A 27,258-nucleotide genomic window follows, 5' to 3' on the forward strand; every position below is an offset into this window, starting at 1 on the left:
TTGTAACATTTGGCCTGGAAAATTTGAATATCTTGAGAAAATTTAAGGAATGTTCCTGCAAAACAGCTTCGTAATTCGATCATTCGCTTTGGATTCTTCTAAAATAAACTTATGGCAATTTAATATTGGCCCGATATTCTTGAATATTCTGGTCCATATCAAGGGGATCCATTTTGATTACGTTTGCACAGTTTGGCTGCCAAAATTCGACAATTGTTGTCAAATCTTTGATATAAGTTTCTTCTGTATATATTAATTTCCTTTTCGATGTTCACTTCTTTCTTAGTCTTATTAGTGAGTTCTTCAGTAATATCGAATTTAAGGAGTAAATCTTTCGACTTGCGCTTTTCCGACCACTCTGGATGCGCTTTCATTCTCATCTACTTCTTTTTCTTCCAAACATAAGTGATGGGTTTTGTATTGGAAGTCCAAGCTGTGTTAATAGTTTCCATTAATTCTCCAGTATTCATTTGTCAATTGTGGCTATATTGATTTAGCATAATAAGGTGGAATATTGAGGATTTTCTATAATTGGAGTGATTTTGATACTAAGGAAATCAGACTCAGATTTTATCGAGAAATGTAAGCATGTTGGGGACATCATTTATACAATATCAGGTCGCTTATCAAGTTACAATATCTGGATATTCGTCCAAAATATTTGCCAGTCATCGGTATTCTTTTGATAAATCGTTCGTGTGTCTTGACAAAAAGAACCTTTCCTTCAGCATTATTAATGACAGAAAGCTGCTGAATGGTTTTTTCTTTAATAATATCCGCATCGCTAACAATTATTTGGAAGGCAGGGGTACGTGAAACAAACAAACTTCGACATTTTTTAATATTTTCAAAGAAAACCGCCTATAATTTTCAAACTTTGTAAAGCAAACAAAATTTTTCAATTAATTATGTCACTTTTCAAATATTTTTATTGCTTTTTTTTTCATTCTCCCAATAAAAAGTGAACTAATAATGATAATTAAATTTCATCAATTTTTATCAAAAAATGCGAAATCTAAATTATCCATCGTATTGGCAACTAAAATAGAATTGAATCCAGTAGCAGTTTAATATGAAATTCATTAAGAAAATCTCTGAATACTGGACTGTTCTCTGATATTATTTTTAAATGTGTCTTCTTCTGATCATCTGTTATGAACAAAATCGCAGTGTTCTTTTGACTACAGCATATCCATTGATGACGACTCGAAACGTTCATTTTTGAAGTTGTCATTATTTTTTTAATAAATACGACAACAATTTGAGATTAACTATTAATATCTACCTAAACAAAATAGCAAGAAGATTCTTCTATTATAGATATGCCATCAATCGTTAATAAATTGATTCACCCAATATGAATTAACTTGTTTCAAATAACGATCATTTCTGGTTCGAAGCTCATTTAGTGCATAGTAACCTTCGCAATTAATCATTGCCTGCTGGAATCGTTCATTTTTTGATAATTAAAATTAAAATGTTTCTAATCCTAGACTCATATACTTTTCAGATGATTCAATAATACTCACCATACATTCTAGACTTTTCATTAATGTATTCTCAGTTTCAAACACTCCTTATCTTTAAAAGTTCACAAACGAATTTGAAGCAGTGACTTTTAGAGACATGGATTCATTGATCATTATAGAAATAATGCCTTCAATTACATTAGATGCAATGAGATCATGAATGATTGAGCTTCTTTTTTAATAAATTCGCGTGAAAAACCTAATAATAGCGATCTTAGTAGATACCGATCCCATGTAAAGATGCTTGACAAATGATTCTACTCTGAATGAATCATAAATAAAGAAAATAAATTAAATTTTGAAATTAATTTGGGTTAAATATTAAAGAGTATATAGAACAGCTTCATTATCTTTGCTGTGAATCTTAGCTTTAATGAATACAACAAAGAAATCGTATCAATAATTGATTTGACTCAATTGATTCAATTATATTGAAACAAGCAAGACTAAGAAGAGAATCAAGTTCATACACTCTCTACTTTCGTCAAGTTCTTTAATGATATTGATCAGGGAAGCCTGTAAATTGCTAGAAGAATTGAATAATATTTTGAAAAGTGACATAAAAATTGACATGAATTTTTTCTTATCATTTCCATCTTTTGCAAAAAGTAATGAATCAATGCGATCAAAAAGAGTTCATTGAAGAAAAGATCAAAATTTTGTTATTTTTCTTCTGATTTTAACCAGGATAAGAACGATATTCATGTAAGGAGATCTGAATTGTTCTGGAACATTCAGAATTGTGCTGTTTAAATACATCTATTACGCCAAGTCTCTAATATTTTGAATATATCTTTCTGAATTTGAGATTTTTGTAGAGAAAACAATATAATTTTTCAAATATTTGATCGCTAATAGTGTGTGAAGAATCTTATTCATTCCTATTGAAATGTTGTCTAAATTTTTAATATTGTTTCCAAAAAGTTCGAATTTGTAGTACAGATTTTGATATTCTGGTGAATCATATGGAATTGTTGAATAACTGATATGACATAACTTAATTTTGGAAGGAGCAAATCTGGTCATTGAAAGTAATTATCATCAATCGTATTTTATTTGAGTTTTGAAGATCTTCATTTTCAATAATTTGTGGATTATTTCTTCTAGTGATACCACTTGCAATGTATGGCATCCAGAAATGTAGCTGAAATCTCTTTAGATTTTGGCTGTAATATCAAATTTTGTAGTCGAAAGTCATGCAAAAAAAAATATATATAAAATGTAAACTTCTAAATTTGCAAAATTAAATTAGCGTATTTCTTCTTGTTTATTGACAAATCGAGAAAAACCTTAGTGACCCTATCGGTTATCAAATTGAAATAACGGTCAAAATCTGAAATTTTGAGAGAAAGATAAAACAATAGATTTCTTATTATCGTGATAATATGTTCTTATTAATATAGAATCAAAACTAAAATAAACAGTCTTCCATATTTCTGCCAGAATTTAAAATGTAATTCATCAATTTTAAAACGTATTTTTATATCATATAATATTATTTATTAGCACACAACTTTTTTTGGAAAAGAAATCTACATATGAAACAACTCTAATCGTATTTTGATTTTAATTTTTCAGCTATTCATATATTGTAACAACAAAATCATCATATCATATTAATTATCCTGCGTAAAAAGGAATCAAAGCTCCAAAACATTGTTATTAGTCCTAAAAAATAATGACACAATAGTTTTTTACAGCTTCCTTCAATGACTTAAAGACAAGTTCAAATCAATGAAATCAATAAGAGCTTTTTTGAAGAAATAAGATCAAGAAAGTCTTGATTAATATAATAGAAGTTATTGAAGACAAGCACCACTATGTCAAAATGGCCTTCAGAAGATGGATAAATGAACTGCTAAACATTTTGAAATTTCACTCTTATAAGAATATCTGCTCTTACATGCATGATTTACACCAGAATAAATATGTGACTAGAGTATTTCATTTTATCAAATAATGCTTAACTTACTTCAATGGAGATCATCAATGCTATACTTCAAAAGGTGCAGGATATATCAAATATTATTCTTTGAATCAAAATCACTTATATTATCACTCAGCTTATGGATCTTCATTAATAAATGCTTGATAAAGTAATGCCTTTCCATTATGTTCTCGCCTTTGTTAAAGTCCTTATATGCTTAATTTTTCATCACTAATTTGTTCCAGAATTTTCTTCATTCATTTAGTAGATGTACAAAAATTAACTAATCATTCTGGATTTGAACAAAAGAAGAATGCTTTGAGTACTACACGCTGGACAGAATTATATTATTTAGTTTGAAGATAATCTAACTATCGTTTATTGCCCAATATTACAGATGCTTACTTAATTTACAAATTGTTTTTATATTTTTTCGCTTCTATACATAAAATACACTAAATTGGAATATCAAAAGCGAAAACAAAATGACTGTGACAATTTTTCCAGGTTTTATTCTAAAATATAACAAACAAAATGAATCTGATTTTAGCAGAATAATTCATTAAACTATGCTTAAACATATCTACAAACTCTTTATAATATCGTTGTGAATTAGGCGCTCTAATCTTTCAGAACAAATTTGGATGAAACGAATTCCGATTTTTCCTCAAAAAAAATTATGTCAACAATTGTAGATGTTTGTTATCAACGAACAGAAGGTTACAACAACACTAGAACAAGTGTGCAAGTGTTTCCAAAACATTGCAGAAAAATACTCTAAAAGATCTAAATCTATTTTCTCTTGAATCAAATTTAAATGATGAAATTAATTCACAATTTCTTGGATATCTTTCAGCGACGATGCCAGCATTCCAAAGAAGACAGTTCTTGATGTGTTTCCTTGTTTTTAAAGTACAATCTTTGAAAATTGTTTACAAAGTGCGATGAATTCATTAAGAGACAACGTTTCAATTGATAAGATTTTAAATCAATACGTTGCACTAACTAATTCTAACCAGCTAGACAGCTTTACGAACAAATTATTCTCGAACTTATTTTAACTCCTCAGACAATCTTATTTGAAGCTCATTTTTTGAACCTTCCAACCAGATACATAGAAGATTTGTTTTCAATCAAAGCGAAAATGCAGTCTCTCATTCTTTAGTTATTTGCTTTTATTCTTTTCCAAATACATCTTAAGAAACAAGAGTCAGAACATTACTACGCTTCTTAAGCTACGATAAACTACATTCCACAGCTTTTGGACTTGAAAGAACAATTTACTTGATGCAGAAATGGACTCTTGCGCATATTTAGTCATACAAATGTCTAAAATAAGAAACTCCCAGCGCAATCAAATCACTTTTACAAGTAGATTTGACTCTTTATTCCAAAATTCTTTGACATTTAACGTTAGATACAAAAAAGGCCAAGAATTCAATGGAATATTCAAATATGCTCACTAAAAGCTTCAAAAGCAATATTCGTAGAAACGGTTTAATTCACAATTTCAGCAGTTCCAATGATCCAAGCGAAAATTCTTGGAAATCCAACAAAGAAATACATCTGGATGTCAGGAAACGAGTCAAATCCTTTCTACGGAATACAGTTTGGACCACAAAATTACATTTAATAAGTATAAAATTACAGGAGTTGACGGCAACATGCCAAATACGTACGCCATACAAATATCAGATGATGGACATAACTGGAAGGACATTTTCAATGTCAGAAATGGAGAGTTCCATCGTTCATTGGCAAATGCAATGGGAGAAATGGCAGAAAACGTTAAACCAACGAAAGAGAAGCTGATTAAGAACATAGGACAAAAATTTTCATCAAAACATACTCAGATTAATCAACTACGAAAGAATGATTCCGGATCCAGCAAAATTTCATTGACATCTTTCGAATTATTCTTCAAGATAGTGAGCCAATACTTAGTAAACTTATTGAGAATAATCCAGAAAGCATCAGTGTCCTTTCTTCTTCGTATTGTTTCGCTTCAATTTTGAATCATTTGAAAACAGACTTCTGGGCATCATTAAATATCCAAATAGTATATAACAACTCAGATTGAATGATTTTTTGCCGTTGCAATTACAGGCTATTCTCTTCAAACTTACGATTTAGACAAAGATTGAATCATTTGAGAGAGTGGTCAATCCAAGGATCTCTTGATGGAGAGAAATGGGTAGAAATAGATCGAAGAGAACCATGTAATGACTTAAATGGTCCTTTGCTCTATAAATATTACCAATGCCAAGTTATTAGACCTTGTAGATACATTAAGATAGTTTCTGAAGGAGAGAATCACAATCAGAACTATATTCTAACTATTTCATCATTTGAAATCTTTGGTTTGCTTATTCCTGACATCAAATATTAAATATTATTTTTTTTGTTAAGTAAAAATGTATCATTGTTATTATTCCTTCAATTATGATCATTTTATCAGCTCTATTTTAAAGAAAAAAGAAAATATAATTACAAACAATAATATTTACAAAACATATAATTGTATATTATGAAAACAATTTCATTTCGATGGGTATAATGGGATACAATAAAGTAATCAAATGTCAAGTTGAATATTGAAAATGAAAATTTAAATTGGGACAACTGTTGAAGAATCGTAACATTTCTAGTTCGGTATGCTATAGGAAGCATGGAGTCTGGCAAACAGCTTGGAATAAATCGTTGTTTCGAAACTTTTTCTTGATTTGAAATTATTTCCTTAGTTTCAAACAGAATTTTCGGTTTTATTATCACTAGATTTACTATTGCTATCTTTTTAATATCTTGAGGTATTGCAAAGAATGAAATTTGATTCGGTAAATATTCCATTGGAGTTTTCATTGAAGAATCATTGCCCATAATAATTCCGTAAACTATTAAAAACACACCGGCGATCAAAATTCCTATAGCAAGAATTAAAGAATCGGTGAATCAAGTAAATCTTCATCCAATATTAAAATTAACTAAAGAAAAATCAAAAAATATAACATAATATGGAATGTTAATTAGAATGACTTCATTAAATTCCACCAATCCGCTGGTTAATTTGAGATAACATTACATAAAGCTGAATGATTGTATGCATAAAAGCAGATATCAATTTGGCGTTTCATCTTTCAATTATATTTTTGATTTTCATTTTTTTTCTGCCAACAAATAGCAAAAATTACAATTTTCGCGTGACTTTTTTCCTCAATTTTTGAAAAAGTCAGCGCGAAAAATTTGATTCTTTTGATCTTCAAAATTATTGGAATCGAATTTTACAAAAAATTTAGCAATTTATGGGCGTTTTCAGAAAAATGCCCATAAATTCACAATTCTGATTTCAAAGGTGAATCGCAAAAATTTTGGGGCGTACGATAAATTTATCGTCAAAAAATAAAAATCTATACACATGAAATATAATCTAAATTTTTTAATTTTTAACTCTCGAAAAAATAATCGTATGCTCCAAAATTTTCGATTAAAATTTGCATCAGAATTTATTATTTAATTTTCATCCAAACTCAAAAAGCCAGTTATTTGGTTATTATAATACATTAAGAATCGGAATTCATTATATTTGCTTTTCCGAACAAATGACGATAAAATTATCCAAAAACTTCAGAGAGTTTGGACGAACTCCAATAATCAATATACACATTTTGCCGAAGGTGCTATGCTTGCCGAAGGCAAGGCGTAACACCTGAGGCCCGAAATTATATATATCAAATTTGATATTTTGGCATAAAAGGAAATGTTATAAGTTTATGTCTTCACACTAGAGATCATCAAACTTTATTCATCTCAAAAGAATTTCACTTGTGGAAAAGTCAATTTTTTCTTCGACAAAAACCTTCTTTGAGAACTTTGAAAAGATGTTAAATGCTTTATTTCACTGATTCAACATTAGAATTGTTTAGATGTATATTAACACTAATTTCACTAGAACATTCGTCTGTAATCAATAATCTCTTACTGATTCGCTAATTACAGCTGCGTGTGATTGTGTTGTGACAAATCGCTGATTGTTTATTATGAAGACAAAATCTGTTCATATATTTCAATAAAGAAGAGTTTTTACAATATTGAGATTTAATAATAAATATTCGTCACTTTTATAAATTTGCCAACAAATCACAAATTTGCTTTAAATATGCATGCCTATGGAATGTTCATAAAGAAAGATACCAAAAAATTTGAAAAGCACAACAAAACAATATTGAAAGCGATTGTTGACTCCGAAAAATTTCTACCAAAAAATATTTTCATTTTTTCAAATGCCCAAGTCGCCTCTTATATGCTTCTTGCGAAGAAAGACGTCCAGGAGTTACAGCAGAAAATCCAGGATTAGCATTTGGTGATTTTCAAAAAAATTAATCGAAAAATGGAAGAATTTATCTGCTGAAGAAAAAGAAAAATATATTAAGATGGCAGAACAGGAGAACGAGGAAGATAAAAAATAGAATCAATAATATCGAAGATTTGTATCAATATTTTGAATCCATTCCAAAAAAGAATATCAAAGATTTAAAAGTTTCTACAGAAAGTGTAATCCATCTCGTTAAACTCCGAAATATGGCAAATGAACTCTCAAAACACTTTTCCAAACTATCAACAGAACTAGATTCTACTCTAAGCAATATTGCTGATAAGCTTGTCGATAGAGAATAATTAATATCATTTTTCCTCAATTTCATATCAATTTTTTGCAAAAAGCATTTTTTTTCTATCCTCTCTTGACATTTAGCAATCTATTCACTTCACGAATAAATTTTATACCGAGGGAATTGTTCAATTCTTTGGTGGAAATATCCACTAATCATCGAAACGAAAAAAAATCTTCAGAATTAAAATAGTTCTAAATAAATGACCAAATCAGTGCTAATATCAAATAGATTAAGGGTGCCCAGGCGAAGATAGATGAACTACTCAAAATTAACCTTAATCGTGTTGCAATGTGTGGAATGGAATCATCCAATATATTAACCTTAAAAGTGCTTTTGTGAGGGTGACTTATCGTCTCCAATGTACCCTTAAGAGTTGTAAAAATCTTGTCAAATTTCTCATTCTTCATTTAACTCTAAAAAAGTTCAATGATTTAATAATAATATATAATATTATTTAGTTTATTTGGCATCAGCCATCTCTAACGGGAGTTTACCAGCCTTATTCTTAATTGTTGCATCAGCAGCTGATCTAAGCAAGTATCTAGACGTATGAGGTGCATCATATTGAACAGCGTAATGGAGAGGTGTATTTCCGTTATCATCTACAGCATTAATATCGGCTCCCCACTGTAAAAGCTTCTGGCAAATCTTCTGAGAGTCAAAACCAGCAGCCAAATGTAATGGAGTGATTCCCCCTCTGAAAACAGTTGAAACCATGTCCGGCCACTTTCTAAGAACATCTCCAAGTTTTCTAACATCGTTTTCTTTACAAGCTTCCTGCATTTTGTTATGGGATTCTTCACGCTCGCGAATGATATCTGTTACTTTACGACCATCTTTATCTTTAATACTTATATCTGCTTTGATATCTGCAAGGAACTCAATAACTTTCCTAGATTCCTTAGCAGCAGCAATATGGAAGGCTGTACGGCCAGTTCCATCTGTAATATTTGGATCGGCGCCGTTCTCGTGGAGGATTTTCATAATTTCGAGATCATCCTCGAGAGCAGCAGTAGTAAATGGCGTAATTCTCATGTTACCACGTTCGTTAACAATTGATTTCTTCTTTTCGATGAACTTTTTGACTTCATCAATGTTATGAAGCAAAATTGCATCGAAAATACTTGTAAATTTCGTTGGTAATGGCGTTGGCTTTGGTTTGTTGATTGGTTTGACAGGTACTGGATGCTCTGGAATGGCAAGAGGAACAGATATATCTTCTTCTTGTTCTTCTAAGCCTTCCATCATATCCTCTTGTGTCTCTTCCTTCCTCTTTTGTTGTTTTTGTTGCTTTGGTTGTTCTTCTGTCTTTGTTTGCTCTTTGGCTTTCTTTTGTTTCTCAAATTTTGCTGCAGCTTGCCTTACTTCTTGGACTTCCTTCTGCTTCTGGGCCTCCTTCTCTTGGTTGAGCTGTTGTACGTAGCTATCGACTTGTGCTTTGAGAGGAGCAACTTCTTTATTCAATCTCTGCTCTAATTCAGTCCTTTCTTGCATGTACTGATGCTGGAGACTCATGTATTTGTCGTGTAAAATTCGCGTTGCTTGTGGTTTTCGCTTAATTTAACAAGTAAATCGTCGTATCTTTTTTCTTAAATCTTGAACTTTTTAAGAAGTTCGTCTTCTTCTTGCTGAATTGTGCTTTCTTCTCTTCAATCTGCTTATTACCGATAGCCTGAGCTTCGTTAATCCTTTCTGGACCTTTAGCAATTTCTTCTTGTGAAGTTTTGAGGCTATCACGTAGTTCTTGGATCGATTTGGTGAATTGAGCACGTGCAAGTTCTAACTGGGCGTCATTGTAACGACGAAGGAGTTCAATAGGAGAAGGAGGTTGCGTAGCAACTGAAATCTGATTCAGGAATAGGTAATGGCTTGTTGCCAAATCTGGGCAAATTTCGATCTTAGATAAGCATTAGAAAGCTGATCTGCAGTGCACGTTTTGATTGGATCGAATAATTTTGTTGCATCTTTTATAAGAGCGTTAGATAAGTTTGCTAATATGAAATTTAGATTCTTTTCAGTGAATATTTCACCTGAATTCTTAATGCAACGAGAAATTAGTTCGATTGGGAGTTTATAAAAAATTGGTTGTTCAAGAAAACAAAAAATCATATCACTAACAGTCTGTTCAAGCTTAGTGGTATCTTGTCCTGCTTTGATGGCTTCAGCAATCTGTGTTAAATGTGTTTGAACAGAACTCATAACAAAATAAAAAGTGTCAGAAATAAATAAAACATAAAAACAGTAAAACATTTTACAAAAAGATATAGTTATTCGATGAACCGGTAAGAATTAGGCTTTAGCGTAAGAAAAGTTTATGAAATCTCACCATTGCCTCTTGATTTTTTAAATTGAACATTTCAAATCTAATGATCAACCAGTTTTACATGCATGTTTAATAAGGAATTTATAAAATAAAGAGAAAGTTACATGTCACTTAACTTGAAATTCTTTATTCTCATTGAATAAATCAAATCAAGAAAGAATTCCAATCACTTGCATACGATTAAATCAAAAACACAAAAAGTCATCATTATTTTATCAGTGATAATGACCCATATCAAATTTGAATATTGGCCAGATATATTTTTCGACAACAGACTTTTAGCATTATTGAAATTAGATCATAAGACAGGAAAGTTCTATCATTAGACCGAATTTATTCTAAAATACAAGATAATCAAAGATTGAATAAAATTTTAAAGCCTTAATATGTTTTTTAGTATATTTATACTATCTATTCCATTAAAAATACCTTAGACAGTGATTTGAACCAATGATTATAGATAGATATGAGTTTCATCACTGAGATTCTGAAACTTGTAATTTTTTTTTCAAATTTTTTTGTAATGAATGAATACCAAAATGAAGGAGACGATCGAACAGCTACTATTTCAGATGAAAATAATGAGCAAGGAGAGTTCATTCATTACATTGGTACATTAAAAAAAGCAGAACTTGAAGTATTAATTTCACAACTTTTTAATGTTACTACTGACATACAGATTTCACTTGAAGAAAGGATTGTAGCACTCAGAAAAATCGAGTTAATATCAAAATATACAAATCATTTTAATTTTAATTATTTTGATGTTTTATTACAATGCATATTGTCACCAGACTATGATATTTCACAAATAGCAGCCAATGTAATTATCATTACCATTACAAACAGTACTCATTTCGGTGAAGAAATGTTTTTAAATAGTGTAATTCACAAATTTATCGATCAATTCTCAAAAAGATTCGACGACATTCTTCTACAGATACTCAAATCATTGTGTAAAATACCAACACTGGCCGATAAATTTGCAATTTTAGGTTTAATCGGAGTAATTCAGAAATACTACTACGAATGTCTCCAAAACATTCATTCTTCTGACAAAAAAGTTTCATCAGAAGCTCTTACATCCATTCATGATATAATATCTATTTATCTTGAGCTAATTAAAAATATCCAAAAAGATATCGCAATTATTCCAGGAATGCTTCAAGATATATCGCACTTAATGAATATTCCATTTACTACCAATTTCCTGATCTATTTTTGGATTCTCTCTGTTTTATTTCAGAATTAATGCCAATAGTTTCCCAATTCATTGATAATGATACAATTAATATGGTATCATTAGCCGTTGAGATAGTAGATCTTTTTGAAAAGGTAGATAGTGAAATGGCTACAATTTTTTGCAGATTTTATGAATCAATTTCAATTCTCAAATATCGTGATGAACTGGCGCAATCAGTCATATCCGATGTAATATTAGAGTTCTATAACACATGGAAATAACACCAGAAAGCTTTTCTTGCCTTTCTAATTTTTCACTTGTATTTTACCGGTAAAAGCAGATATAGCAGGAAGAATAGTTGATTCAGGACTAAATATATAAGTTTGTACAATGCTATGACTCAGGAGAACCAAAAATTGTCTCTAGAATTACAGAATTTTTCGCAATGTGCTGTCATCCACCTTTTATTGAATCAGTTGCAGAAGTAGTGATCAATAATAAGATTATTGAAGAGATTGCATCCGTTTAATCACTTTTCAAAAGGAGATAAAAGAATTGGAAAAATTATGGACGGATTATGTAGTTTGCTAACATACTCGAAATCAATTGGGCATTCGAAAAGGATGATCCTTTAATTTCTCAGTTTCTTCAACCAGATTTTCAGGATTTTATAGAAAGTAAGTCTGAACTGAAAGAAACTGATGAAATCTATTACGCTATTGCATTTCTTGAAAAGAATATGATGAACTCGAAGAAATGTAATTGATATTTAAATTTTAGAGTTAGATAAGATATTGCTCAGCTACACTGCTTATATAGATTATAAAGACATCAATTTTCATAATTTGGACTCAATTTTTGTTCCATTTTGTCAAAATTTCCAAAATTATCATTTAACATTTAATACGTTGTTTGTTATATTAGATATAAAAAGCTTTTTTATTTTTAAAGTCAAATCTTTTATTTTTTTCTTGAAAAATGGAACGAGAATACTCAATGCGCTCTTTTTTAAGAAATTTCCATTTGGAAATCGACAATGATGAAGAAGTAGAGACTGATCAATCATTTAACGAAGAAAATTTTGTTGAAATTGTAAATTTGATTTATCATACTTCTTCATTTGACGGGAAATTCCAAATATTGCTTGAAAAATTGAATTTCTTAAGCAGAGACAACCAATGAAATTTCCTAATATTGATGCTGCGCGTTTTTTCATAAATCAGTATTAGATTGTATTTATTCTAATAGAGAAACATATGAAATGCTCGACCTTTTCTTGCATTTATATGTTTTAAACAACAATTCACCAATAGAAGGATTTGTGGAAAATAATATCATTGAATATTTGTTTAGTATATTGGAAAGTCCAGATATAACATGTGTAAGTATTAGTCTTACTATTTTAAGATCTCTCTCAAAGCGAAGTCCTCAAATATTAGAAAATATCCTTTCTTTAGTTAATTTTGACCTTTTAGCACACTTAAGTTCTTCATTTGATCTAACATATGATATACATTGCTTTATTTTAACGGTTTCAAATCAGAAAGTTCCTGCTGAATTCAAAAAAGAATCAATAATTTTTTCAATGAATGCATTACAAAGGCTTTATGAACAAAATCCAGATGAGTTACAATACTCTGACGAATCCAGCATAATTCTAAGCACGATAATCCTTAATATTCAAGATGTTCCTGAAATGATAAATAATAGTTGCAATATATATCCATTCCTTAATCTTGTATTAGAGAAATATAGCGACAATGAAAATCTTGTCTATAGAGTTCTTCTATATCTATCAATCCTCGTGAAAAAATTTAAATTTAATTCAAATTTTGTTGAAGAAAGAGCAAATTTGGATTCATTAGATAATTTTAACAAAATATCTTTTGAAGAGATTCCAAGAATCATGTGCATGCAGAAAAATGACACAAAAATTCTATATATATGTATTAATGTTTTGATTTCACTTTTCAATAGAAATGTTACAACAAGAATAAGTGACCAAACATTTCTGCACAAAGTCATCCCATATTTGATACAAATTTCTGAAAATGGATCTGTGAATTCGTACTTCAAAACAAAAGGAGAAAACCTTTCAACAAAGTTGTCGACCTTCTCATAATGTTTACTCTTCATCTCTTGAGGTTTTTTAATGGAATATCCCCATGTCGAATTCATAAGCAATTTGAGTGTCATTGCAAGTTTGGGGTTTGAAGCTTTCCTAATATCATACAGTTGTTGTATGACTTTTCCAACTGTATAGTTCCTTCCCGGGAACTCACCATCTTCGTTTGGAATTCCAGTCGGAATATATTGGACAAACCTCATGTATGCAGCGTTAAGGTCGACATAGTATATCTTTTCATCTGAGTCGAACTTGTCGCAACCAATTGGTCCAGTTTGTGGAAATTCAAGTGAGTCTCTTATCTTCTGAGAAACTTCTCCTGTTATCTCATAAACATCGTCGAAGCAACCTGTTTCATATAAAACCTTCTGACCTAACTCAGATGCTCTCCAATACAATTTGACGTCAATTGGATGTCTCAATGGAAGTTTGTTTATAGCATCTTGAAGTTCTTGCAACCTCATTGGAAGTTCTTCTGGTTCAGGTTGGTATCCGAACAATCCAACTCCTTGTGGAATTGTGTACTTCTTTTGTACTAGAACTTTGTCTGGAACAACTTTTGGTCTTGCTAACAGTGAAAAGTTTGTTTCGTCTTTTGGTACAAAAGTTTCTGTCAGCTTGTCATCTGGAATTGGTTCCAACAAACCTTTCTCGAAAAGAATGTTTACAGCTCTGACAATGTTGCACTTGCCTTTTCCGAACAATGGGTTTGTAAGACTTTCGTTCAACATGAAGTGGTTGTGGACAATTGCAATCTTCAACCATGGTAAATTGAACTCAACAACATAGTCGTCATGTGAAGAACCTTTAGCTGTAGGTATGTTGACTCGGATATTGACATTTGCCAACGGTGCAATTTTTGCCAATTGACCTCTGAGAATGTACCTTGTCTTCACACATGACTCAAGATACTTCATCTTCTCTTCTGTAACAAGACCAGAGTTCCTGAGACATGTAAGAATGCAAGGTTCATTGACAATTGTTTCAATTGAATTGTAAATTCCATACCTTGTCAAGTCAATGTCAGACTTATTTATGAAGGGGAAGTATCCAGCATGTTGTCTGACTGCTTGAGGGTTAGGTTGGTACCATTCGAACTTGACACTTGCAATTCCTTCAATTGCATTCAAAATGTCTGAGTCGGAGTCAACCATTTGTTCTCTCTTTGTAGTCTTGAAAGCGTCAAGAAGTTTTGCAGCTGTTTGTTCATTGCCATTTGCATAGTAAATGTGACCATCCAAATCCGTTATGGTCAATCTGAGATTGTGTCCTTTCTTATTTCCGTCTTGAATTGCAGCAAGTACACCCATGAAGCCTTCTTTGTTCTTTCCTTCGTCAAAGTTTACTGTAAAGGTTCGACCAGATGTAATTTGACTTCTAACTTCACGATACTTTCATATGCATATCTTGTTCTTTCCATGGGAGCATGTGCGTCTTCACCTTTTCCTTTTTTCCTTCTCAAAGGATGCAATTGTTCGTCATGTTTCCAGTAGAATCTGGCAAAGCCGTCGTGTCCTTCAACTTGAGGTTCACTAACATCGAAAGGCATGTCCATAAGACGTTCTTCTTCTAACCTCTCTAGTCTGTTTGGATAATTGCACGTGCTGTTTCCAAATCCATTTCGTAGCGAAGACCAGACAGTTTGTCATAGACTTTTATGGGTCTTCCCTTCCTATATTTAAATTCTTCGAAACTCTCCAACCATATCTTTGCAACTCTGCTTTTATTCTAGCAGACTTTCTATCCATTCTATATGGGGGCATTTTTATAAAAAAAAAAAAATATTTTTCTTTACTTTACATAACCGCCTGCTGCCATAAGTCTTTGACGCCAACCCATACCAGCTAATGAAGGTTGACTTGGTTTAGTTTCCAAACTAAACTTTGGTTTTGGTTTATCTTCAGTTTTTGGTTTTCTTCTTCTATCGGTTTTTCGTCACTTTTCGGTTCTCTGACTTTACTTCACTGCAGGAACAGTTGTGTCGTCAACATCTTCATAAATATCATATGCCATTTGTTTTTGTTTTCCTTTCAACTTTTTGTGTTTGTTGTAAAGTTTAGAATATTTCGACTCTAAGTCAATGAGATGTTCTATAATGAACTGTTGGTCAGTGAAGTAAACTTTTCCATCTGTTGTCTCGAAAGCTCCTTCAGACTTCAATATTTTATTTGTGAGAGTCTGTTTCTTTTTTGAGATACTAGCCGTTCCATTTCTATGAAAAGTGACTTTATAGTTAGGGTTTGTATTTCCAGACCTGGCACTTTCTATTATTGAATTTTTCTCTTCATCTGTAAGTTCTTTGACAGGTTTTGACAATGGTTCTGAACTTTTTGTTTGTGGTGTCAAATCTACCGTTTCAACTTCTTCGGTCATTTCATCTCAGTAAAAAATTTTAGTTTGGTTTGTTTTCAACTGGTTGTTGTTGTTTTTTAAGTCGGTCTAAAACTTCCTGAGGTATAGGAAGAACTTGACAAACACGTTGTGTAACTGCTGGAAGTCGACAAATCCATCTTGAACCCATTTGTCTCAATGCTGTATTGTTCATTTCATCTCAGTAAAAAACTTTACATTCCCCACGTTTGAGGCGGTTGAGGTTGGTTATTGTTTACCCATTGTTGTGCATGGTTATATCCTCTGTTAAAGAATCTTTCACCTTGGTCCATATAGTGTCCTGCTTGGTTATAGTAGTCATTTGCTTTGTTATAATAGTTTCCTGCTTGTCTTCCTACATTGTCCATCCATCCTTGAACTTTTCCTCTTGTTTCAGGATTTGGAATAAGATTTGTTGCATCTCGTGCTACATCCCAACCTTTCTGTACAGTTTGTATAATAGGTTGTGCTTTCTCTTTAAGTATACCTAATGTACTCAAAATCTTCCTTCCAACTCCAAATACACCTCTGGCTATTGTTCCCACTGCGGGCAAAAATCTGGATGCAACTCCTGCTAATGCGCCAAATAAACCCATTTCTTATAGGTTAAAAAATGACGAATCCAAACAAGGACCCCTATGTTTCTAAGCAACAAAGAAAAGCACTCATGATAAAAATCTTTAGTTCAACACCAAATGCTTGGTTTATGGATATCTTGGAAAACATTCCGAGAGTATAGAAAGATGGACCACCATACTGGCTAATATTTGTCGGTCAAAACACAAGATACTGTGAAGCCATACCATTACAGTCCAAAAATATTTTAGATAACTGCTTTGACAATATTCGTTGACAAATACCATCCAACAAAACTGACATCTGACTGTGAAAGTTCTTTCAAATCAGATGATGTAAAAAACTATCTGCGTTCAAAAAATGTAAACCAATATTTCATTGTCGACCAAAACCATTCTGCTCTTTGGTGTCATTGACGGTTGTATAAAAATGTTAAGAGACTTAAACCAACCACAAGGTGGTGAAGCAAATGAAATGTCATATGACGACAAGTATAGACACTTCTCCATGGCAAAGATGAGACAAGTTTTAAATATTTACAATAGCCGTAAACAAAAAGGTTTGGGAAACCACTCCCCCGAAGAAATGAAAACAACCCTGACTTAGAGAAAGACTATATATTTAATAATTTAGTCAAAAGAGACAAACAAGAAAGAATGCCGGGCTTCAAACTTCAGAAAGGTGACAAAGTAAAAATAGAAATACCTAAACGCGACCCATATGAAAATACTATTGACTATGACAACAATGGGAACCCGACAGGTACTCACATTCGTGTTCGTAAAAATAGAAGAAAGTATACAAGAGAATATTATGAAGTTTTAGGCAAACATGGCAAAATGTACAGACTGCAAGCAGAAGATAAAACTACTATTGTCAGACCTCGTTTCAAACTTGTCAAAGTTCAAGGTGGTATACTTTCAAAGACAGTTCCTAACAAATATAAGACAACTCCTGACGAATATGCTAAAGAAGTTGAAAATGACGACTAAGCAATTCTATACCATGCGTAAACTGTCATGTAAGGTGGCATATATTCTTTACTTTGTCCCGTTGTTTGTGTATATCCTGAAACGAAATGTGTATGGTTTCCTTCTCCCTGAGTGTCATCCCAGTAACAATTTATAGCAAACTTAACGTCGTCTTTAACATCATATCCTTGACCTTTTGTCATTCCTGACCAATCCCAATATCTATGCTTATGCCAACCTGCTTGAGATGTACTTAAATCTATGTAGTGACTGTGTGCAGGTAAATTTTCACCTGAAATCGTTTTACTTCCACCTGTTTCCTTTGAAGAGTTTGCACAATACAAAAACCTGTCGACTATTTGTTCCCATGCCCCAACACCAAACATTACTTGAGGACCTCTTGCTTCCATAGATGTATAAATAGAACCTACTGGGTTCATTAAATCAAACATATGAGACATTATAGGATTGTCTCTTTTGAACTTAAAATATAGTGCAACTATTTCAGGTTTCTTCTGGTTTGTGTCAGAATATTTTTATAATATAATCTTATGTTTTCAGGGTATGTACAATCTTGACTATAATATTTATTTCTGTCATCTTCATAATAGTATACTATTCTCGTTTTTTCTATTGCATTATATCTTTTATATCTATAATATTCTAAATATAATGTTTGCTTTTTTGGGTCTACACGTGGTCAACACCATAGTCATAATAATATGGTGCTGGAGCTGGGTCAGGCAATGTCATATCTGCCATTTCATAAACTCTTAAATATTTCTTTTGTTCGTCTCCATATAAGTTTAAGTAGCAGTTGTTGTCTAATGGAACTTTAACTTGTGTACCATCATTCTTTATATAGCCTACATACATTTCATTGTTATTTTTCGGAATGAGTTTATACCGTATACCATTTTTAAGGAGTGTACAAACTCCCATCTAAAATATTTGTTTCTTCATTGACAGAAAAGTCACCAACAATAGTTTCAATATTTTTCGTTGTTCCTATCAAACTTTGGTATATTTCATTGACATATGTTTTATCTGCTTTCTTTTCAAGGCTAACGTTTAAGTCTGTTATTTCAGAAGATGTATGTGTATGTCCAACGTCACTTTTCCTGTTTAAGGTTTCTTGTAAGTTTGTAATATTTGCAATGGTATGTGTATGTCCAACGCACTTTTCCTGTTTAAGGTTTCTTGTAAGTTTGTAATATTTGCAATGGTATGTGTATGTCCAACGGCACTTTTACTGTTTAAGGTTTCTTGTAAGTCTGTTATTTCAGATATAGAATGTGTATGAGTCTTTTTAGAATATTCGTTTTCAGCTCTTGTCACTTCACTTGACATTTTATTGTCAACATATGTTTTGTCTGCTAGTTCAGGATGAGTATGTTCTTTTGTTGCATAAGCATTGTTAGCTCTTTCTTCTTCTTTTGCTATTTGCATCGTCTACATATTCTTTGTCAGCTTTGTTGTCAACATCCGTTTTCAAAAGAAGTTCATTTATAGGTTTCTCGTTAAAGTTCCTTTTGTTGGATTTATACAGACAGTATGGTTCTTATTGTCTTGAAACAGAAACTCATCTGTCATTGGGTTTAATGTCAGTTTTAAGTTTCCTTCTTTCAATGACTCAGATATCTTAGAATAGTTTGAAAAGTTTGTTGTGTTCTTATTTAGAGCTTGCATAATGAGTTGTCGTTGTGTTGTATTTCTCTCATGGAAGCAATATCTTTCGACATTTTTATTCTAGATAAAAATATGCTTCCAATAGAAAAAGAAAATTCAAGAGTTGCTACAACTAAACCATTAGATGAACTTTTTACTAATGTCGGTCAAAAGTTTGAGACAGAACCGTAAAGCATGAAGGCTATCGTTTTGACTACCCATTAAGATGGCTAAGAGACCCATCTGTCACAAAAGCTATTGGCTTTCGTAGAATGAAGTTTGTGTGTCTGTAGAAGATAAAAGTTTTCCATTTATTGTAAGGTTTCATATAGATTATATATCTGAAGGGAAACGAAAAATGTGGGAAGAAATTGAGCTAATACAAGTTGACCTTTCATCTTCTCTACAGACTGCGTTAAAAAAATATAGAAGATAAAATAAATTCATGTTATGCAAATATGCTGATGAATATGCAAATACCGAGAGCACACTTTATGTGAGAATTGTATATGACAAACAAAAATTCACAAGTGTCATTTCAAATCTACGAAGACAATCCAAAGAAAGACGAACAAATATATACAGAATTCACTGCAATGTCATGGTATTATTTGCAAAGAATGTTAAATCAGAAAGTCGAACTTCCTTTAGCAAATATTTACAGTCGATATGCAAGAGATGAACCATATTTATTTAAAGATTTTTCGACCCAGCTGCTATTATTGTTCATGCTTCATCTTTCTGGCGCCCAAAACTCTTTCTTATGCTTGGCAAATGACTTTTACGAAAAACCTACAAAGTTATACGAACCACCAAGTGGAAGTATTTTCAGACTTTCAAGTATGGTTTACTACAGATGGAAGAAAAAGAATAATTCCATTATACCATGCGTTTTACTTAGAACTTAGTTTCATATACAACTACTATCGAACGGTAAAAATATAATTTTTTAATACGGTTGAGGTGTTGGATTTGGTTGCCAACTAGACTGTGGTGCAGGTTCAGGCTGTTGTATAACAGGAGCTTGCTCTTCTGGTTCAGGGTCTTTAGGTATAATACCAACAAACTGACCTACCCTTTTACCAATATTTTTGACACCGTTCCAAATTCCTCTTCCTACGGTTTTTATTCCATTCCATATACCTCTTCCAACATTTCGAAAGAAGTTTCCTATCTTACTGAAGAAACCCATTTACTATATGTAAAAATCTAATGTCCGCCTAGTCTCTTACGTTTCCTGTTGAGTTCCATAGCATTCTTTAACTGGAGCTCATACATTCTGTTTCTCCTCTGGTAGAAAACATATTCTGGGTCAACTCCTGTGTTCGCGTCATCTGCATAAAGTTGTTTATATCCCACTTCAGGGTTTGTATAAAACTCTTTCCATCTCATATTTGCATACCATGGTGGCAAACCTAACGCAGCGTCATTTGACATGGCAGTTTGCATTTGTACATCTGTTGGCACTTGACCATAGTTTGCCATTGCAGTTTGTATTCTAACTTCATTTGGAATATTCTCTGGGTTTGGTTGTCCAGGTTGCTGTGCATTCGCTAAGTTCTGTGCGTCCATTTAATATTAGATAAAAATATCTCTTACGAGTACATATACTGAACATTTGCAGGCATTGGTTCATCTTCATATTCTCTGTACTTTTCTGCCACGTCAAATAAATAAATGACACAATGGAAAAAACCTAAAACAAGTAGTCCTATTTCAAACCACATTTACTTACTAATAAAATTTCTTTGTTATGACACTTTCTCCAGTTTATAGGACCTCTCTCATATTCTATCTTGTCATATATAGGGTGTCCAAAGGTGTGTTTAGCACAAACCTGAATACTGCGAATAGAAATAAACAAGTTACATATATATAAAGTTTATTTAAATATAATCACCATTGGATTCAATCACGCGTTCGCAGCGATCGATCCAGGCTTGAAAGACACGCTTTAAATCATCATGAGAAAATTGCTCAAATTGCTCTCTTACAAAATTTTCAAGATCATCTGGACTCGCGAATTCGCGTCCTTCAGCTCTCTTTTTTAGCGTGCCGAATAAATAAAAGTCAGAGGGTGCAATATCAGGTGAATAAATTGGGTTTGGAACAACTTTGACATTGTTTTCCAACAAGTAATTCATTACCTTATGACTTTTGTGAACTCTTGAATTATCAAAATGAATTGCAAACTTTTGTTTTGTTGTTTGGATTTCTCAAACTCATCAGAATTGATAATTTGAGTAAGAACATTGTCAATTAGATACTGAGCATTCATCGTATTAGGTTTTTGAAGAATATCAATTGCGATGATGCCATTCACGCCCCAAAAAACCGACAACATCATCATTGGTGTGTCAATTTTTTTCTTCGGGAATGTTTGCGGATTTTCATCCTTCGGGATCCACATGATTTTGGCTTCTGTTGCATATTGAAACCAAGACTCGTCCCCTGTTACTAAAAAGCGAAACTTCTTGGATTGATACGCACCCAATATAGAGAGGAGCTCTTTCGAAGATTGGACTCTAGATTTTTTTTGAACTGAATTAAGGTTGTGCGGAACCCAACGTGTATACGCTAGTTTGTAGTTCAAATAATTGCGCAGATAATAACTGACTGTTGTACGTGGTATCTTTGTCATCTCCTCTATCCTTCTGAGTGATGCTCTTGGGTCTTCATCTAGCGCTTGAAGAATTGCTTTGATTTTTCTTTGATCCGGCGATTTTTTGTCAATTTTTATGATGGGCGCCTTTTTGTTCATGAAGTGATACATCCTAACATGATACGTTACAGTGGAATAGCTAGGAGCATCCATACCGAAGCATTTTACCAATGTCTCGTAGATTTTTTACAGTCTTTGCATTTTTTTGCAAGAGCGAGGATGTTTTCTTTATGATTCATTAAAAAAATGAAAAAAATCCCGCCAAAATTTCCCGCGAAACCGCCTCTTGTCTCAAAATTCATTTTATATCCGGCATGGCGCCAAAATACAACATACTCATCATATACATATATTCATATTTTTTATTATATATTTATAATCAGCATATATCTCCTTTAATAGTCTCATATAGAGCGCTGTGCTAAACGCACCTTTGGACACCCTATATAAACTCATAGTCATGTATGTCCTCTAACCATCTCATAACGGTTTCCAAACCACTTTTATCGGATGTAAAGTAAAAGCATGGATGGTTATGTAAAACGTCTAAAGTTTCTAAAGAGTCTCTCAAAGTCCAGTCTACTTGGTATTGAAAATCCCATGTGTTATAGAACGGCGGGTCCACTATAAAGAAAACATTTTCCTTGTCTTTATATTTTTCATACAAATCTGTCCAATGACATCTCACAAACTCTATACCCTCAATATATTTTTCTATGTCCTCTTTGAAAACATTTGTATAGTTAAGATATAAAACTTTTGACATAAGTGTTTCAATGTCATGAACTCTTATAGCACCACTATATAATAGTCTAGCAGATATACTATCCCAGTCTATATATTCTGCTTTTTTCAAAACCTCTCTCACAATATTTTTCTTATCTAATGGTATACGTTCCATCTTACCTATAGGTATCTTTTCTTTTAACTCTTTCAATATATTGTTTGTGTCTGGAATATGTTTGAGACGGTCCATATAGTTGTCGAAGTCATTGCATATAATCTTTGAGTCTGGGAATATTATATGGCACAAATGGGATATATAGAAACTTCCACCGAACAAATCTACAAATGTTAGACCATTCGGTAGTTTCTTAAGTTCTCTCAATATAATATCTTTACATCTACTCTTATTTCCAAAGAACGGTAACGGTGGTTTTGTAAAATTCATTTATATATAATAATAAAAATGTTTTTACCCGAAAAGTGACAGAAAAGTGACAAAACATGAAAACATATATAATTTGTGAAAAGCGACACATTATATAATGTTTTCGACCCAGAAGAAGGCTTCTTCCCAGAAGCAATGGAGGAAGAAGAAGAGTCCTCCGAATTCACACCAGAAGACTAACAATTTTCCGAATAAAAACTTCATTTATACTAAACATCTTCGGGGCTAGAGGGCACGAAGTGCCTGGAAGCCCCACTACCTTTTTTTTTTTTTTTTTTTTTTTTAAATTAAAATCAAAATTCGAAAATATCTATTTTTCAAAACACGCATCCAGAAGCGAAAAAATTCGAAAAAATCATGTTCTTATAAAACTCGCTGATTTTGCAATTTTTATGTGATTTGAAGTGATAGAATGTATTATCATCTTACGAAAACATATACTTTATTGTTATATTCACAAAATATTAATCAGAACACTAGGAAAAGTGGATTTTCGAAAAAAGACGATAACAATTATTTGCAAATCGCCTCTCAATTTTGAGAGACTTTCAATTTTTACAGTGGACCCTTAATAAAAATTCATAAATTAGATCCGAAATCTTTGCGAACATTGTTTACCGCAGGCATATCATACTATTTCTTTCTTATAATGTATTTTAAATATATTTTTTTATGTTTCCATTTTCAAAATTATTAATGTCTGATCAAGACGTTCACCCAAATAAATACGGTGAATTATACAGTAGCTACAAATACTACATAGATTCATGTAATGCGTTGTATCATCTAAAAACGGAAAACGAAGAAGGATTAAACACTATTTACAACATGATCAAAGCAAATTTGATTGATACACAGAAATGTCTTCCCAAAGATATAATCAAAGATATAGGGTGTCCAAAGGTGTGTTTAGCACAAACCTGAATACTGCGAATAGAAATAAACAAGTTACATATATATAAAGTTTATTTAAATATAATCACCATTGGATTCAATCACGCGTTCGCAGCGATCGATCCAGGCTTGAAAGACACGCTTTAAATCATCATGAGAAAATTGCTCAAATTGCTCTCTTACAAAATTTTCAAGATCATCTGGACTCGCGAATTCGCGTCCTTCAGCTCTCTTTTTTAGCATGCCGAATAAATAAAAGTCAGAGGGTGCAATATCAGGTGAATAAATTGGGTTTGGAACAACTTTGACATTGTTTTCCAACAAGTAATTCATTACCTTATGACTTTTGTGAACTCTTGAATTATCAAAATGAATTGCAAACTTTTGTTTTTGTTGTTTGGATTTCTCAAACTCATCAGAATTGATAATTTGAGTAAGAACATTGTCAATTAGATACTGAGCATTCATCGTATTAGGTTTTTGAAGAATATCAATTGCGATGATGCCATTCACGCCCCAAAAAACCGACAACATCATCATTGGTGTGTCAATTTTTTTCTTCGGGAATGTTTGCGGATTTTCATCCTTCGGGATCCACATGATTTTGGCTTCTGTTGCATATTGAAACCAAGACTCATCCCCTGTTACTAAAAAGCGAAACTTCTTGGATTGATACGCATCCAATATAGAGAGGAGCTCTTTCGAAGATTGGACTCTAGATTTTTTTGAACTGAATTAAGGTTGTGCGGAACCCAACGTGTATACGCTAGTTTGTAGTTCAAATAATTGTGCAGATAATAACTGACTGTTGTACGTGGTATCTTTGTCATCTCCTCTATCCTTCTGAGTGATGCTCTTGGGTCTTCATCTAGCGCTTGAAGAATTGCTTTGATTTTTCTTTGATCCGGCGATTTTTTGTCAATTTTTATGATGGGCGCCTTTTTGTTCATGAAGTGATACATCCTAACATGATACGTTACAGTGGAATAGCTAGGAGCATCCATACCGAAGCATTTTACCAATGTCTCGTAGATTTTTTTACAGTCTTTGCATTTTTTTGCAAGAGCGAGGATGTTTTCTTTATGATTCATTAAAAAAATGAAAAAAATCCCGCCAAAATTTCCCGCGAAACCGCCTCTTGTCTCAAAATTCATTTTATATCCCGGCATGGCGCCAAAATACAACATACTCATCATATACATATATTCATATTTTTTATTATATATTTATAATCAGCATATATCTCCTTTAATAGTCTCATATAGAGCGCTGTGCTAAACGCACCTTTGGACACCCTATATTTTAGATATCATTCCGTATAACAATCGCTATGCAAAGTCATATTTAACTCTTGCCAAACTTATATCTGATGAATACCATGTGGAAGAAGTCAATAATGTCGAAATTATATCAATCTCCCTGTTTTACAAAGAATACGGAATTAAATTAGACAAATCCGTTGATTTCGGAAAACATAAATTTGAAAATCTCGATATTCATACAAAAGATACAATATACAGAGCAATTATGTATAAATACCTCGAAAGATTCATCACATTCACGGAAATAGATGGATTTGATGAAAATCAAAAGTTTTCAAGCAGTTTATATCCAGAATATTACACGAAATATTCATTACTTGAATTATGTTGTTATCACGGAGCAGTTGATTGTTTCAAGTTATTAAGAACGAAGTTTAACTCAAAAATTACTAAAACATGTCTCAAATTTTCATTTTTAGGCGGAAATGCAGATATCATGAGTGAATGTTTGAAAAATCAAACACCAGATAAAGAATGCATGATAAATGCAATTATTTCACACAACATTGATTTCGTTTCATTCTTGATGAATGAATACAATATGGAGATTGATTTACTTAAATGCATAAAATATAATAATCTTGAATCATTCTTGGTTTATTTCGATCAAACAAATGAAACTAACAAATGCTTTATTTATTCTTCGATGTTTAACATATCTTCCCTTTGCGATTATTTCCTTTCGCAGGGTGCAAATGTTAATGAAAAAACTGAAAAAGGAAAAACAGCTCTTCATTTTGCAGCAGATAAAAATAGTAAAGAGTCAGCGGAGTTTCTTATTTCACACGGTGTAAATATCAATGAAAAAGATGAGGAAGGAAAAACTGCTCTGCACATTACAGCAAGTCATAATAGTAAAGAAACAGCTGAGCTTCTTATTTCGCACGGTGCAAATATCAATGAGAAGGATAAATTTGGACAAACTACTCTTCATTTGGCAGCATGGTATAATAGTAAAGAAACAGCTGAACTTCTTATTTCGCACGGTGCAAATCTGAATGAAAAAGATAAAGGAGGACAAACCGTTCTTCATTATGCTGCAGACCAAAATAACAAAGATATAGCTGAACTTCTTATTTCGCATGGTGCAAATATCAATGAAAGAGACAAAAAAGGAAAAGCTGCCCTTAATATTGCAGCATATAAAAATAGCAAAGAAACAGCAGAACTTCTTATTTTGCACGGCGCAAATATCAACGAAAAAGATGATGAAGGAAAAACTGCTCTTCATCTTGCAGTAGATCAAAATAACAAAGAAACAACTGAAATTCTTATTTCACATGGTGCAAATATCAATGAAAAAGATGAAGGAGGACAAACTACTCTTCATTTGGCAGCATTGTATGATAGTAAAGAAACAGCCGAACTTCTTATTTTGCATGGTGCAAATCTCAATGAAAAAGATAATGATGGACAAACTGCTCTTGATTGTTCAGCACGTCATAATAGTAACGAAATAGCTGAACTTCTTATTTCACATGGTGCAAATATCAATAAAAAAGATATAAACGGACAAACAGTTCTTCATCATGCAGCATGGTATAATAGTAAAGAAACAGCTGAACTTCTTATTTCAAATGGTGCAAATATCAATGAAAAAGATAATGTTGGACAAACTGCTCTTCATTATGCAGCATATAGTAAAGGCAAAGAAACAGCTGAACTTCTTATTTCTCATGGTATAAATATCAATGAAAAAGATAAAAAAGGAAAAACTGCTCTTCAAATCGCAACAGATAAAAATAACAAAGAAATGGCTGAACTTCTTATTTCACATGGTGCAGAAAAATAATACCTAATATGCTTCTCTTTCATTTACTCATATTTTCGAAGATGAATTTTAATGAAAGTAAAAATAATTTAGCTTTTT

The 27,258-nt window shown here is 32.2% G+C and overlaps 6 protein-coding genes and 5 pseudogenes across 11 annotated transcripts, besides 8 other annotated features; 2 read left to right on the plus strand and 9 right to left on the minus strand.

The window, feature by feature from the left end:
• Nucleotides 1-8,356: 8,356 nt before the first annotated feature.
• Nucleotides 8,357-8,480: a mobile genetic element.
• Nucleotides 8,481-8,580: 100 nt separating this feature from the next.
• TVAGG3_1047840 (positive regulation of myosin-light-chain-phosphatase protein) lies at nt 8,581-9,645 on the minus strand (the record flags this gene model as incomplete). Its single annotated transcript, XM_051255687.1, has 1 exon — nt 8,583-9,638. The coding sequence occupies one exon, from the start codon at nt 9,636-9,638 to the stop codon at nt 8,583-8,585; it is 1,056 nt and encodes a 351-aa protein (XP_051081261.1).
• Nucleotides 9,646-12,607: 2,962 nt separating this feature from the next.
• Nucleotides 12,608-13,685, plus strand: TVAGG3_1047850 (annotated as a pseudogene). Its single transcript has one exon. A coding segment is annotated over exon 1 (1,078 nt).
• A 734-nt stretch (nt 13,686-14,419) lies between these two features.
• Nucleotides 14,420-18,979: a mobile genetic element.
• On the minus strand, nt 14,526-15,174 carry TVAGG3_1047870 (annotated as a pseudogene). The gene has a single exon. A coding segment is annotated over exon 1 (649 nt).
• On the minus strand, nt 15,546-16,127 carry TVAGG3_1047880 (annotated as a pseudogene). The gene has a single exon. A coding segment is annotated over exon 1 (582 nt).
• Nucleotides 16,147-16,299, minus strand: TVAGG3_1047890 (uncharacterized protein; the record flags this gene model as incomplete). The annotated part of the gene is made up of 1 exon (XM_051255688.1): nt 16,147-16,299. One exon carries the CDS (start codon nt 16,297-16,299, stop codon nt 16,147-16,149), a length of 153 nt encoding a protein of 50 aa, XP_051081262.1.
• On the minus strand, nt 16,319-16,720 carry TVAGG3_1047900 (uncharacterized protein; the record flags this gene model as incomplete). Its single annotated transcript, XM_051255689.1, has 1 exon — nt 16,319-16,720. One exon carries the CDS (start codon nt 16,718-16,720, stop codon nt 16,319-16,321), a length of 402 nt encoding a protein of 133 aa, XP_051081263.1.
• A 1,309-nt stretch (nt 18,980-20,288) lies between the features above and the next one.
• On the minus strand, nt 20,289-20,531 carry TVAGG3_1047910 (serine threonine-protein phosphatase family; the record flags this gene model as incomplete). Its single annotated transcript, XM_051255690.1, has 1 exon — nt 20,289-20,531. The coding sequence occupies one exon, from the start codon at nt 20,529-20,531 to the stop codon at nt 20,289-20,291; it is 243 nt and encodes an 80-aa protein (XP_051081264.1).
• A 17-nt stretch (nt 20,532-20,548) lies between these two features.
• TVAGG3_1047920 (uncharacterized protein) lies at nt 20,549-20,911 on the minus strand (the record flags this gene model as incomplete). The annotated part of the gene is made up of 1 exon (XM_051255691.1): nt 20,549-20,911. The coding sequence occupies one exon, from the start codon at nt 20,909-20,911 to the stop codon at nt 20,549-20,551; it is 363 nt and encodes a 120-aa protein (XP_051081265.1).
• A 234-nt stretch (nt 20,912-21,145) lies between these two features.
• Nucleotides 21,146-21,173: a terminal%2Cinverted (terminal inverted repeat of Mariner transposon ID:TVAGG3_1047930).
• Nucleotides 21,146-22,446: a mobile genetic element.
• On the minus strand, nt 21,226-22,350 carry TVAGG3_1047940 (annotated as a pseudogene). The gene has a single exon. A coding segment is annotated over exon 1 (1,125 nt).
• Nucleotides 22,419-22,446: a terminal%2Cinverted (terminal inverted repeat of Mariner transposon ID:TVAGG3_1047930).
• Nucleotides 22,447-24,061: 1,615 nt separating this feature from the next.
• Nucleotides 24,062-24,089: a terminal%2Cinverted (terminal inverted repeat of Mariner transposon ID:TVAGG3_1047960).
• Nucleotides 24,062-25,364: a mobile genetic element.
• On the minus strand, nt 24,142-25,268 carry TVAGG3_1047970 (annotated as a pseudogene). Its single transcript has one exon. A coding segment is annotated over exon 1 (1,127 nt).
• Nucleotides 25,337-25,364: a terminal%2Cinverted (terminal inverted repeat of Mariner transposon ID:TVAGG3_1047960).
• Nucleotides 25,365-25,593: 229 nt separating this feature from the next.
• Nucleotides 25,594-27,180, plus strand: TVAGG3_1047990 (Ankyrin repeat family; the record flags this gene model as incomplete). The annotated part of the gene is made up of 1 exon (XM_001305818.1): nt 25,594-27,180. The coding sequence occupies one exon, from the start codon at nt 25,594-25,596 to the stop codon at nt 27,178-27,180; it is 1,587 nt and encodes a 528-aa protein (XP_001305819.1).
• Nucleotides 27,181-27,258: the final 78 nt, after the last annotated feature.

The sequence above is a fragment of the Trichomonas vaginalis genome, chromosome I (assembly GCF_026262505.1).
Source record: "Trichomonas vaginalis G3 chromosome I, whole genome shotgun sequence".
NCBI lineage: Eukaryota > Parabasalia > Trichomonadida > Trichomonadidae > Trichomonas > Trichomonas vaginalis.